The sequence below is a fragment of the Rutilus rutilus genome (genome assembly GCF_951802725.1).
Source record: "Rutilus rutilus genome assembly, chromosome: 14".
Taxonomy (NCBI): domain Eukaryota; kingdom Metazoa; phylum Chordata; class Actinopteri; order Cypriniformes; family Leuciscidae; genus Rutilus; species Rutilus rutilus.
The window spans coordinates 13,282,892-13,297,680 of record NC_140219.1 but is presented as its reverse complement, the minus strand read 5'-3'; the positions used below and the strand labels follow the sequence as shown (position 1 = coordinate 13,297,680).

Genomic DNA, 14,789 nt, shown 5'->3' with positions numbered 1-14,789 from the left:
TTGTCATCCACAGGGAGCACAGAGGAAACAGCCTTAAGAACTGTAGCCCCCTCTTTGTAACTCTATCCGAATATTAATACCCATCAAATCCTTCTGGGAATATTTCCCTACTTTCCTGGTGTCGAAAAGAATAACTTGATTTTCTCATTGCATTCCTCAGCCCGTTGAACTAACAGTGGTCTGAGGCCGTGTTAGGGAGGGCGCCGAGAGTCAACAGCCACTGCGGTGGCATCCAATTTTCAATTCCCACCGAAAATACGCAAGCTTTTGAGGGTCAAACTGTAGAAAATTATTTATTTATTAAAAAAATATTAAAATACACTTACATGAGCACCAAAGTGAAACACGCAGCATGCAGTAGCCTATCTCAGATAAACATATTCTCACATTTATAGATTAAGAGATTTGTATATTGGATCACAAGGGGTTTCTAAAGACCTGCAGAACTGAATAGCTTTTGTTTGAATCTGAAAATATATTAGCCTATCATAACGCCATGTTAACTGCTCATCTATAAATTGCAATGGTATACAATGTGTTGGAAATAAAATAGTTTCCTCGATTGTAACTAGCAAACAGTGAGATTGCATTGACATAGAGAGGGTACGTTACATAATACTGTAATTATCAGAAAGTTGAGCTGAATACGTATACAAAGTACCTTTTTAATGGTAATACAATAGAAGGCCTTGCCCCCTTTCCGCTTAGTCATCCATCTAGTGTCCCTGACATTTCCTTGCATAATTTCTTCACAATATAATGTTGCAAAACAAAAACAAACAAACAACAAAAAAAAAGAAAACACCACATTTGAGCTAAATTACTGACATTAATGTTCAGAACACATTGTAAACAGGGCCACCAGTATTCTTAACACGCATCACAGTTTCTCCAAAAATAAAACATCTCCACTCTACTTCCTGTGTAATGCTTGGCTTTGGAATAGCAAAAAGGTCCAAGTATTTTTCTTGGACTGTTAGCACTTGCTCGGGTTGCTTTAATTCACTGTTATTGGATTTTGAACTCCAAAGAACCTAAAGGAAAATTGAGGTCCACTGCAGCTCTACTGAGTGCGAGTCATTTTCCTTGACCTGAGACATTTCAAGGTAAACGGGCTCCATCAGAACTCCTCCACGCCTGTGTTCGGGTCATCCTCGCGCAGTCCTACAGTACGGTTGTGGGCCTCAAGTGGTGGCCCTTAGCTCATGAGAACAGAGGCAGCAGCATTGGTCACCTGATGGTAACCTGTTAACACTGGTAATGGAAATGCTGGTGTACTTTTCCCTCCAAGTGTGCATGGGAGTGTGTGTGGGTGTGCATATCTGTGTAGACCTTGGTATAAATCTTTGGTGGACTGCTGAGAGCTGGGGGCCCCATTGCCATAAGTCTCTGGTTGGGCAGGTCAGGGTTGATGGAGCTTTGCATGCTGGGCTCCTTGTCAGGAATGTGATGGTCTCGATAGGTCGTCGGTCGGGGAGGCAAAGCGCTCTGGCGTCTGCGGCTGTGGCACAACCAGAGCACGATGGTGCCTACGATGAGCAGGGCAGCAGCTGGGATCCCAATGATAAGCGGCCAGGGAAGACCGGGGCTGATGTGGCGTGGAATCACATTTTTTTCCACCTTTGGATCTGTAAACAAACACTGGCATTTATTCTAGGGCTGCACAACATATTGAAATGAAACTGATATCACAATATGGCTTAGTGCGATTTAATTAAGTCAATATACGTGCTTTTGGTTTCAGAGTGAAGCATGTCATTTACACACGTGTAGTTCATGATACAGTGTTCCAGAGCCACATACTGTAGCATTTACTCATTCACTCTGAAACGGCAGTGCATTTATTTGTTTGCCAGCAACCCGTCATAATAAAAGCTTTATGGTATTTTTAGATATTATTCTATAGCAGTGGTTCTCAACAAACTTCCAAGGGGGCCTCAAAATGAAAACAAGCATAAAAATAAGCTAAAACAAGTCAAAATCAAGATATGGTTTGAATACGGTTTGTAGTGGACAATGGAGGGGCATTGACGTTTAAAAGGTTGATATCCACTCTTCTATAGTCATATTGAACTGGTAAAAAACAGTGTAAATGTGACCTATGAAAATAAAAATAAGTTGGTTCTTGTAAAGAGTAAACCCAAGTATGAATATGAACACCTACATTTTTCAAGTTTTTCCTAAATCATTCAGCCCTAAAAGGATTTTGCACTTAAAAAATTCTTTAGAGTAAAAAGTAATTTCTCTGCTCTCTAGAACTAGGCTATTCATTCTTCCCAAATAGAGCGATTCAAATAATTTGGTGAAACTTTCTGTAATTTTCTTTTCTTCATATAGCAATATATATCACACAAAGCCAAAATATTGCAGTCAGTTTTTTTTTTCCAATACTGTACAACCCTAACTTATTCACTGCAATATTAGTGCTGTAAAGCCACTTAGTTTGGATGGGAGAATTACAGGAACTGACCTGAGAGAACGGTGAGGTAGGCACTGCGGAAGCTGTAGCCCATGGTATTAGCCCCTAGACAGATATACATTCCAGCATCCTCGTCGCGTGCCTTGACGATGGCCAGCTTGTTGAGGTACGAACCATCAGGTCTGGACCACACGTCTCCAGTGGGCAGCACCACAAAGTGCTGGCCTCCAACCTCCAGCGTGGAGTTATAGCGACCCTCTGTGCCTTGATCCACGCGCTTCAGCCACTGGATTACAGGCTTCACGTCACTGTGGACTTTACATTGGAACGAGGCTGTTCCACCAAACTCCACAGTTGTGTTGACAGGATGGGTACCAGTCAGAATGGGTTTGGAGTTGGTGCGCTCTGTAGAGAAAACCGATAAAAACTTAAAGTAACTTGAATGTTCAGTCTAAACTACCATTAGATCACTTTGCACATTTGCAATTGAGTATAGTGTAATGGTAAACAGAAACAGTGTTCGGAACTATGGGATAGCAGTTAGCTATTGAGCTGTGGTGCTAATGCTAACACAAGTACCTGTTCTACCAATAATTTTCAGTCAACTGAACCATCCATATCAATAAAACTGGCAAAAAAGTATTAATACATATTTTATAATGAAAAATATATATTTATATTATTTTTATTAAATTATATATAAATATTTATATACATTTTAACAAATATATTCCACGCTATGCTAACATTCAGTTTAGATATCACAACTCATTATTTATTATTAAATATATTTTATGTATTTTGAAATTAGTAATATATATATATATTTAAAAGATTTGTTTTTAAAAGATTTCACAAAAATCAATATAGCTATATTATTCAAATTTAAGACACAACTATTTAGTTAAATAAGTCACATGTAACAAAAATCCATTAATACTTTGCACTGGATAACAAAAACAAAGTTGCAATTATTACAAAATAAGATATATTATTATTTAATAATAAAAAAAGTTCATTATATATTATAAAATTAAATATTTACTGTATATATTACTAACAAATAGATAACATTGCTGCTAAAAGTCCACTTTGGCTACCGAACTCACCAATTACATCCACTTTGTAGGTGGCATTGATGTGTCCAGCTGCATTGGAGACGTGGCAGGTGTATTTAGCACTGTCCTGAGGCTGCAGGTTCTTCAGAGTCAGCGTCCACTGTGGCCGTTTTCTCTGCTGAGGGCTGGGCATCTGGCTCTGGTCTTTCCACCATGTAATGACCGGTGTTGGATTGCCACTGGCCAGACACTTGAGACGCACCGAGCTGCCAACAGGCTGCTCTAGCACGCGCCTGCGCATCTTTGTGGGCTGACTGAAGCATGGCTTCACTGCGGAGGAAATAAAACATTTACAGCATGAGGTTATGGCTGGATGACAAAACATATTCTGTTAGATAGTCACACATCAGTGATGAAATTATCTCTCTTAAGCTCTTTCAGGATGCTGGCACAAACAAGGCCCATGCTGTTGAGTAACACTGAGTGAAAGGTGACGAGGGTGTGTATCAGTTGCTCACCCCATGGCTCTCCGGTGGGGTCCTGCAGGGTGAGATCTACATTAGGTTCTGCCTCGTCTGGCGGAGGCTGGTTATGTGTCACAGCTGCATCGTCTGAAAGACACAGTCCAAAGTGATGAAGCATGAGAAATCTGTACTGTTTCATCCATGCTTCACTTCAGTATTCTACACATGCAGATTCAAATAATCAGTAGGAAGAGTGTGTCACATGTACTGTATGCTCTGTTTTTTTTTTAGCTTCTGTGTTCCCATTTGCCTTAGTTTCGTAGTTAGTGTCCCTGGCTGTTAATTAATTTCTACACACCTGTTTCTGTTCTCCCTAATTACGTTATTTATCCCTGTGTATTTAATTCACGAATGTCCTGTGTTTCTTTGTCTGGTATCGTCTATGTTAACATGGCTGAGTTTGTTAGTTCTCCTACGATCTCCTGAGTATTCCTTGTTTATTTTATTAAAGACTGTTTTTGTTATTAATGTCGTTAGTCGTGCGCTTCATACAGCCAACCGTGACAGAGAGGAGGAAAGAGATTTCTCAGTATGAATCATTGTGCATTTCTGTAAAACCTTATTATAACATTAAAATACCCAGTGGTCCTTAAAGCATTTGGACACTTAAGCCGCACGTCAAAAAAGTATCTGCATTAGATGCCAAATGCTGAACAAATTGGCAATTAGAGAGGGGGAAAAAAAACAAGAAAAAAAAAATTCTCACAAAAAATAAGTAAAGTTTCAAATGATGTATTTTTCAACAGATATATTATTCAAAAATAAGACAAATAGTCACACGCACAAGTCACATCTAAACAAAAATGCATAAATATCTTGCATTGGATAAAAAAATACAAAAAATATGGCAATTATTATAAAATATTATATCTTTATATTTAATTATCAGGGAAAACAACAAAAATCATTTTTAGGTTAAAAACGATAAAACAATAGCCTCATTGTTCAAAATTAAGACAAATATTTGGACACTTTCTGGTTGTCATACTGTTGCAGAGTTAATAAGATTTTGCTAGAACATCCATGTGAACTGACTTCACACTAAAAATACCTTTGGTCCAGTTAGAAGTAAACAAAATGTCTAAGAGGGTAGTTCTGTCATGACAACACTCATGAGTGTTTGGCATGGTAATGGTTATGACAATGTTGTTATATTTGGTCTTGGCGGAATAGATCTGCTACGTTGCTGCTGCTGAACAGCAAGTACGGGACTTGCTACTGCCAATGCATTCACAGACACGCTGCTGTATACAATACAGCATACATGAATTACATGTAGCAGATCTATACAGGTGGAGCTGGGGAAGTAGGAGGGTTTCTGAAAGAGTGCTGCACTGCTTAGACGAACGCTGACCGAGTATTTGAAGGTTGAGCACGCAAGCTCATTGGCTACTGATACAGCAGAAACCAATCATCTGTGCCCTATAGAGAATGATATGATTGCAAGCGTTTGAGTTAAGGACCTATTAGCCTGTGTCATAGAGTTTCATGACAGAATTTTGTATTTCTGAGGAAAGGTTTAGCATAATTTGTTTTCAAGTGACATATGCTTTGACATTTTTAATAAAAACACTTTCTTATAAAATAGGATTTACTTACAAATGATTTCAAGCAAATCTCTGCTACTCAGAGAGCAATTTAAATGTCAGCTTGTTTCAGTATCCGTGAATTAAATTCAGAATGAAACTATTACATTTTTTACAAGTCAAAGTACTAAAATCTTGTTTAAGAACCAGAGTCTAACACGATGGATCTAAAAAATCCTCAAGTTCTCAGGCATACTTTAATGGATAGTTTAGATATTGGTCCATAAATCAGCAGTCAGATGTTGCTCTAGCAATATGAGCTCTTTCATCTTCTTACCCACTATTAATGTCTGCAATTGGTGTAATGTAAATCATGTTGAATGAGCGGGTCAATGCAAAGGCCAACACTTGGTGAGATTTATTTGTAGTGATTTGACAGCCAACAGAACCCCTCTGTGCAAAAAAAACAACAACAAAAAAACCAATGATTTTGCTTGGAAATCAGTGGACTGTGAGGTGTGTAAAGGATTGTGTGTTTTGTTTCAGAACCGTTGACATTTAAGAACTCCATGGGAACGATAACCAGGTCGAACCAACTTATTATTTTGGAGGGGTTCGTGCGCAGGAGGTGAGCAAACACTGCTATATTGTTTCTTCTCTCCGGTTTCCACACTGTTTAAGACACAACACTGTGTTGACTTAACCCTGGACAGGAAACCAATTAACTGGCTTTAACCTAAACTGTGCAGACAGAGCTGAGAGTGCTGCTTTGTTTGGGATGAATTTCTCTGGCTTGGTTCACAGGAATGCACAGAGAACCCTCTTACTCCCCTGAATCCACAGCAAACTGATCGTCAACACACACACACACACACACACACACACACACACACACACACACACACACACACACACACACACACACACACACACACACACACACACACACACACACACACACACACACACACACACACACACACACACACACACACACACACACACACACACACACACACACAAGTGTGTACATGAGCCGAGCACAACATCTTTAAGTACACATTACTTATTCTGGGCAATCCCAAATAAACAAGCCACGAATCAACACTGTGGCAACAAATGGTTCTCACATGGGAAGGTGATAAAACTACTACTTAATAAAATGCCTTCTGAATACTTTCCATAGTTCTGTTCAGTCAGCGTCATCAGTGGTTGGTACAGCTAGTACTTCACTTAAGAAGAAAAAGTGAAACCAAATATTATTATGTTACTTTCCCCCCTCCATGACACATAATTCAAAGCCTACAGCATACAGTCTCACTATGATTCTGGTACCAGTTTGGATACCATATATACTGTTTGGTGGACTAAATATTGTAAAATAAGCAATAAATGGTAAAAAAAAAAAGTAAAAACAATGATTTATTTAAATGTTATACATTTCTTTGTAAACAAAAAGAAAAACACTCTTTTCTTTTAAGTGCATAAAATCTATGAAAAAAACTAAACAAATTTGTCAGATAAATCCCATACTTGAAATACACTACCAGTCATAAGTTTAAGCACAGATGACTGAAATGTTCCCCATGATCTTAAAAACCTTTGACTGTTAGTGTATATGCACGCTTTAAAGTTTTGGGTCAGTAATTTTTAATGTTTTTGAAAAAAGTCTCTTATGCTCAAGGCTGCATTTATTTTTTTATTACAAATATAGCAAAGCAGTAATATTGTGAAATATTGTTACAATTTAAACAAACTGTTTTCTATTTTAATATGTCATTTATTCCTGTGATGACAAAGCTGAATTTTCAGCATCATTACTCCAGTCTTCAGTGTTACATGATGCTTCAGAAGTCATTCTAATATGCTGATTTGCTGCTTAAGAAACATTTATTTTCATTATCAATGTTGAAAACAGTTGATAAAGAGTTGGAAACTGTGATTCATTTTTCAGTATTCTTTGATGAATAGAAAGTTCTAAATAACAGCATTAATACAAATAATTTTAACAAAGCTTTGCTGTGACTTTAGATCAATTTATCAATGCTCAATGCATGAAATTATTAATAAATAAAAGTTTTAATAAAATGTATTATTGCTTCAAGTTATTTTATTAATGAATAGAAGTATTTCTTTTAAAAATCCTTACTGGCCCCAAACTTTTGAATGGTAGTGTATTTTCACATTACTGAACATGATGATGAAAGGTTGTGTCTATTCAGCTAGGAAAGCCTTCAAGCTCTCTGTTTTTCTTTAGTTCATGCTGTCCCGAGGCTGTGTGTGTAGCTGCTGTGGAGAGCGCACCGCACCTTTGTCCCTGCTAACCCCTCTATGCCAAGCACAGGCCTTGCATGTTCAACACAGACATTCAAGCCAAAGCTAGCAGAAGTGTTTTCACCAGCCTTCAGTCCATTGTTACCTTTGGCCCTGGGGTGCAAGAGCAAAAGTAAACCATTGGCGCTCTATTCAGCACCAGCAGAGTGGAATAAGAGGAGCTTTATGTGGGCTCAAGTGGTCTTACTGAGAGCCCAACTCCAGACTCTAGTTCTCTGGATTGTTAAGGGCGAGTGCTCTAAACAGGTGTCCAAAAAGACAGATGTCTTCCTGACACAGCATTCTAGAGCTGTATGGCATTATGAGTATTACTATGCAGGTTTCTAATGGAGTGAATTCACAGTTGACTTACTCTCAGTGATGTTTTTGCACTGGTGAGGCAGGAAAAAATTGGTAAAGGAGCTCTGAAGCTCTGAAGGACAGGCAGGTCCTTTTCCTCTGCAGCCCTATAGAGATACATATAGAGAGGTGGTGCCCAAAGAAGGTGGGCTTGGTCAAGGTCCAAAGGCAGCCCCACAGCTCAGCTTTCAAATGATCTTCATGAGGACTCAGTGTTAATAAGGCTCACATATTATTTTTTCCAACTGGGATGAAGTTGAAAGCAAAGCCTTCAAAAAGGTTAATTCTCCATTCATACCTGTGCGCAAACATACAATCCTTTAGATCTGTCATATAGAGCTCACCATGCTTGAAGAAAAAATCGAAGCAAAACAAACATTGAATAGAAAGTAGGGTGAAACATTTCTAGTGATTTTGACCGACAAGGGCGACATCTAAATAAAATAAACATCAAAGGAAAAAACGGTCTTGTTACCTTTTTTCTATTAAGGTCGTAATGAAGATTGAAGATGATGTAGAAACTCACTGAGTCGTTTGACTGAGAGTGATGCTGTGTTTTTAAGGTAATAGCCTATCACTAACTGAAACCATGTCTGTTCCAGTAAATCAAAAGAAAACACAGCCAATGCCGTTTACCATAGTCAGATTATAATACTAGGTATGAAATAGTACAATCTTTTTTTTTCTTTTTTTTTAGTACAATAACACTTTGGAGTGCTTGCCAGCCCTTTTGAGCTCTTCCAATAATTTTGTTCTAGATGAAAACATTACAGAGTTCTAATCTTCCTTGAAAGAAGCGCGGTTATGTGTTTTCATGTATTCAAATGTATTAAAAAAACTGGAGAGAGATGAGAGGGAAACACAAAGGAATAGACAGCTGTTAAAAAAGCAAGTGCTTATTCCTGCCAATAAAATCAAAACAAAAAAATGAAATCAGATGGGTAATGTAGATAAGCTTTCATGCTTTTAAACAATATGATTTGTTAGCTTTACAAATACACCTCATTTCCATCTGTATATTTGGCATGGCATATCTCTATAAGTGCTGACTGGAGGCAAATTAGAGACTGTTGGTACATTCACAGCAGGCAAAGACAGAGAGAAGCAGAGGAGAAAGGGTAATTAGAAGTCTCCTTGTATCTTTTATAGAGCCATAAGTGGTTTGCTGCAACAGTCATATGGCGACTCGGGAGGAAATTGGCCAAACCTAATGTGCCTGTGTTCTTTTCTTCTGTTGTGAGTGGAGTGGGCCCGGAGCATCCTGCAGAGGGCCCGGCCCAGCCTCTGGCCCCTCTAATGAGGTGGATGAAAGGCCCTTTAATGTGGCTCTCTGATGAAGGTGGGTAATTTGCATCCCTTTAGTTTAATTAAAACCTTTGCTACCCCTGCAGCTCAAAGAAGGCTCAGTTGTATGCCATGAAACCAAAGCCATGATGTGATTAGGTTCTGGTTTGAATTGCACATCGAAGAAAAAACAGGGTGGGCATGAGATGCATCAGGGAAATACTGGAGTCAAAATATTTAGTGCATTTACTGGATGCTATAATTTAAAAAAAGTGGGGTCTAAAAAAATGTATAAATATTGGAGAAGGACGAGGAAGATGTGGAGCAGACATGAGGGAGGGAGGAGCCAAGGTTGAGCCCTGACGGAGCTCTTGGGTGGAACCTTGGGGCTGACCAATGGAAATGGTGCTGTCAACCTTGGAGACCCCTGTGGAATTGAAGGGTCCAGTGCGACATCATGGGTCAGAAAGTCCCAGACGACGCCTCCGGCTTGAGTGGATGAGGCGACGATGGGGTGAGAAAGAAGGGGGTGACACCGGGGGGAGAGAGGACTAAGGTGGAACCGGAAGGAAGGAGGAGCCCTGTGGAGCCAAAGGGGTGGATTATTAGGTTTGGCCTCTTACGGGGTGCGGACTTCCGGGCCTCGGTCCGCAGTGAAACCTGGGTAATGAGAGACCTGGGTAATGGTGGAGCCGGAAGGACTATAGGGAGCCCGGTGGAGCACTTAGTGATGGCTGACCACGGTGGAGCTGAGGGAGAGCCGAAGGTCTGACAGGCCGAGGTGGAGCAATGGGACTGGAGGCGGGGGGTGAAGACAGGGGATCCAACTCACAGCGTCGCGTTGGTGGTGAGGGGGTCTGAGGCGATGCTGACGAGCTGGAATGAGTCAGCGGAGCAGGAAGAGCAGAGGAACTGTGAGGCACCAGTGGGGCAGGTAATTACAGGAAATTAGACAGGCCTGTGGTGAGGATGGTGACATTGGGGTGGGCAGGACATTCGGTGGCACTTGGTCATCCATGATGCAGAGTGTGGTGGGCTGGGAATGGACATGCTCAGGGGTGAGGACATGAATGGGAGCTGGCCCAGTGGTAAAATTGATAAGCCAGCGCTCCTCTACTGGCTCAATGGTGGACTGTCTTACTGGCGCTAACTCCACAGTGGACCCATCAATGGCCTCCAGCCTTGGGACGGATCAGGTGAATGTCTCTGGCTCCGGGGTGGACACTGTGGCTGGGTCTGTCTCTGAGGATGGAGGGGGCTCAAGCTCGTGGTCCGCGGCAGGCTCTGGCTCCATGGCGGGAATTGGCTTTGTCTCTGGGTCCATCGTGGGGGATCTCTCTGCTTTACTGGGACACTCCGGGCTGGGATGATGTGTCCTTCCTTAAGTAGTCAGAGAGATAGCTGCTGGAGGTGTTGATAGTCCTGGGGAGTCGGAGTTAATGGTGTCGTCGTCCCATGTTGAGGGAGGATCTGCACACCCATAAGGCATAATCAATGAACTCTATGAAAGGACGGTGATCCTCCCCCAAAAGGCCCATCCCGGTCTAGAGGAACTGTTTCAAAGTTTTGTTGTTCCAGTGCGCCTTGTGGTAATCCAGGCTCCAGGAAGTCCTCTCCAGTGGATTCAGAACTTTACACTCCACTATAGTCATGAACAGCTAATCTACAAATGTTTCATCCAAGTAAAGGAATAATGAAATACGATCAATATTATTATATCAAAATAGAATTATATTAACATTAAATCTTTTCTGGCTTTCTACTGCTGAAGTTACAGACTGTCGTTACAAAAAAATCTTAATTACTCCAAACTTTTGTCCAGTATAGTATATGTGCCCTTACATAATATTATAACTTCAAAAAGGTGCTCCTTAAAAAGCTGGAATTTAATGCTGATTTCCAATTTTCAATAATCAATTAAGGGATCACTTCTTGAAAGGATGGTGTTTTTTTTATATTTTTTATATTATTTATTTATTTTTATAATTACCTAAAAAAAGTGAAAATATGATGTAACAGGGTTGACGGATAACCAAGTTGGAAATAAAGAGAGATTTTTGACTAAACGCAACCTTTTATATTTATGTATTGTTTTCCATCTTGCATAAAAAAAATGCTGTTACAGGGTGAAATCATTTTTTTGTACACAAATGTATATAAAACACTAATGGCACCCGTGTAGAATGACTATTAGTATCTAAAGAATATACTGTAATACAGTAGTATTTATTTGTTTGATGTCAAACACCGTTACAAGCACTGGAAAAAGCTCTCAAAGCCCCCCTTTGATCATGCGTCACTCTAATACTGATGTAATTCGTAATTATGATTACTTGTAATGTGACACGGAGCTTCACAACTTGAGCTCTCAAGAGCGTGTTTGTTTCATTTCTTTCATTGTAGAGAAATAAGCTTGGGCAAGTTCAAAGCACAAACACATATGGACACAAATGAATTCATGCTTGTGAATAGCAGAAGAAAAGACATGAAAAAGGGAAAGATGAAAGGATGCTTGATGGAATTGAAACCAGTCTGGACTCACATGAAATTAAGCTGAACAGAGAGAGACATACAGAGTTTGCAATGGCATATAAGAGTGAGTTCAGGCTGGGAAGTGAGAAGCAGTCTGTAACTTCAGCAGAAGGGTAGAAAAACAGATTTAATTACGATGTAAATAGGCTGATGAAAATGGTTTCTGCTGATTTAATGTTAATAAAATAAAATTCTGATATTATAATATTGATCAAATTCCATAATTCCTTTACTTACATACTTTTTTTTTTTTAAAGATTACCAGTTCACGCCTATACATGTATATAGTCCAAAGTTCTGAGCTGTATACAATACAATTGTATACATTATTCAAAAGTTTGGTGTCTATGTAAAATATTTTATGTGAAGTCTCTAATGCTCATCAAGGCTGCATTTATTTGATAAAAAAACTGCGAATTATTACAATTTAAAATAATCAAAATATTTAAATGGAATTTTTTTATAAAATGACCCAGTTCATGGTTCTTCCCCCTTGGACTGTTCAAATAGGAAAGAAGCATTTCCCAAAAGAGGAGCTGTCGTGGAAAATAGGTGTAAATCAGACTAAACATAAATACTGCAGCAGTGAGGCTGTTCTGCTCTCAGGCCAGCCAAGGCAAACGAGTAAACGCATGTCTATTGGAATGGAAAAGAGCTTGTGTAGTTTAGCAGCGGGAAAGGTTATGAGCAAATTATCTCGAATGAATGAACGTCAGTGCTGTAATTCCCACTCAAGTCAAACCTGGTCAAGGTAACATGACCCAAAGACTGGAAGGCATATCCATGCTGTCCCAAACTTTCTGCCCCTCCCTTATCCCACCTACCACGTCCCTCCGCAGTCTTGGGTTGGCTTATGAGTGTAATTTTGATACAATTATCCATTTAGGTGAGGAGGACGCTGGCTAAACTGCAACACATGTAACCCGTGGCCTGCAAACAAAGAACAAAAGGCCACTGCTGGAAGCTCTCCACCAGTCCCCTAATAAAACAGGCAGCCCAAACCACCGTCTGAGTAGAAGCCACACTCTCTCCCCACTGCGTCCGTACACAGAATGGCCTCTTATACGATATAGGTGAGAAATGCAGACAAGAGGGATCCAATGCCAGGGAACCAGGACTCTACAACAGCGCAATTGTGTGTAGACTCTGTTACTGTTGGAGGCAAACTTGAGATCTTCAAATCCACTCACGGAGACATATATCCAACATAAATTTAAACTCTCACAATATAGACAATTAGGTTGTGGAGAAAAGCCTCAGATCCCTCGCCCTGGACTCCTGCAAAGCAGCGCTGGGAGAAAACAATGTTGGCAGTGTGTGTTTCACTTTAGAAACAGCAGGGGTGCAGGGTCTGGGACCACCATGGGGGAAAGAGGGAGAGGCCCAGGAGCTGTGGGACATTTTAAAATACAGCGCTTTATGACATGGAGACTGATTTATTTGACTCCATGACACGTCAGTGAATGTGGGAATGGTCAGCGTGAGATGATGGTGAAGCATTTCTTCAACAGCTTCCGACACCCTCTGGTAAACAACACCTTTACTCTGACCTTTAAAACCCAATATGCCATTCTTACAAACCCACATTCCCAGAGTTACTCGTGCCAGATTGCAAAAAAGTACTGAATATGTGAGCAACATTGGAAAGCAAGTTAACGATCCTATTAAAATGCCTTAAAGCTGTAAAGCTGCGCTAATCTCTGTCTATATTTAAAACTTGAGTTGTTGTTCTCATGTACAATTGCAGACATGATTTTGAAAAAAATGTGTTTCTATTTACACATGTGAAAAGCACAAAGACTTTTTCGGTGACTGTGGTCAGGAAAAACCGAAAGCTTAAATTATAGCTGTTACCTCAGCTTAGGTTTATTGCCAACTGATTACACCAAGCCATCAGCTGTCTGGTTTGATAGGGGCACAATATCAACTAAAAGCTAAAATTACACTTTCATAAGGAATTATGTGGGGTATAGATTGCACAGACATTAAAATATGAGGGCATGGTTCTGCCCATGCTTGCCGTGAGTGCAAATCCTGGTGCAGATTAGATCCGCTCTGATGACAACAGGTGCTATTTAATGTCACCAAATTCCTCAGTCCTGATACAATCAGCCCTGGCTGGAGTTTCCCTGTTGTGTTTTTGGTGTACAGTACATTCATCTACATTAAGTAGCTTCTTCAGAGGAGGATCCCTGAAAAAAACACCTGTCAGGGGTAATTCTGTAATATGCTCTCAAATTTATGTAAAATTGGCAAAACCTTTCCTAAACAATTGTATTACTACTTTCATCAGAGTTTCATTCACATTGACATTTACATGCACATCATGTTCTGAAGAGAGTAGTGATGATGCTTTAGTAACTATGCACAGCAATCAATTCACTGATTCTCATTCATGTCCTTCACAACTGCACACAAGAGCTCAATACACAGCAAAAATGTATTTAGCTTGAAAGGCAACTAGTTCAATAAATGCTTCTTTTGAAAATTAAAAATGATTTTTTTATTTGTATGACTTTCTGCTGTGGACACATTCTTCAAAATATCTTATTTTGTGTTCCACAGAAGAAAAAAAGTCATACAGGTTTGAAACAACATGAGCGTGACTTAAACATTTAAATTTTTGAATGAACTATACCTTAAACTCTTCTGAGGCAAGGCCCACTAATCTTTACTGAAAAACAATGGCGCTTCTTAACCATTCTTCAGTTAATTAATAGTGGCATTCCCTCCAGCAAAAGTCACAGCTTTAAACACTCAAACACTGCAACAG

General features: G+C 39.8%; 1 protein-coding gene across 1 annotated transcript in view; it reads right to left on the bottom strand.

Moving 5' to 3' along the window:
- Positions 1 to 269: 269 nt before the first annotated feature.
- The window catches only part of fgfrl1b (fibroblast growth factor receptor like 1b), a 36,737-nt gene continuing 22,217 nt past the window's right edge, over positions 270 to 14,789 (bottom strand). The window contains exons 4-7 of the mRNA XM_084429402.1: positions 3,996 to 4,088; positions 3,529 to 3,807; positions 2,471 to 2,824; positions 270 to 1,628 (exon numbers count right to left, since the gene is read on the bottom strand). Of these exons, the coding sequence (XP_084285528.1) occupies positions 1,249 to 1,628; positions 2,471 to 2,824; positions 3,529 to 3,807; positions 3,996 to 4,088 (1,106 nt within the window). The 3' untranslated portion in view covers positions 270 to 1,248. The remainder of the gene's footprint in view (positions 1,629 to 2,470; positions 2,825 to 3,528; positions 3,808 to 3,995; positions 4,089 to 14,789) is intronic.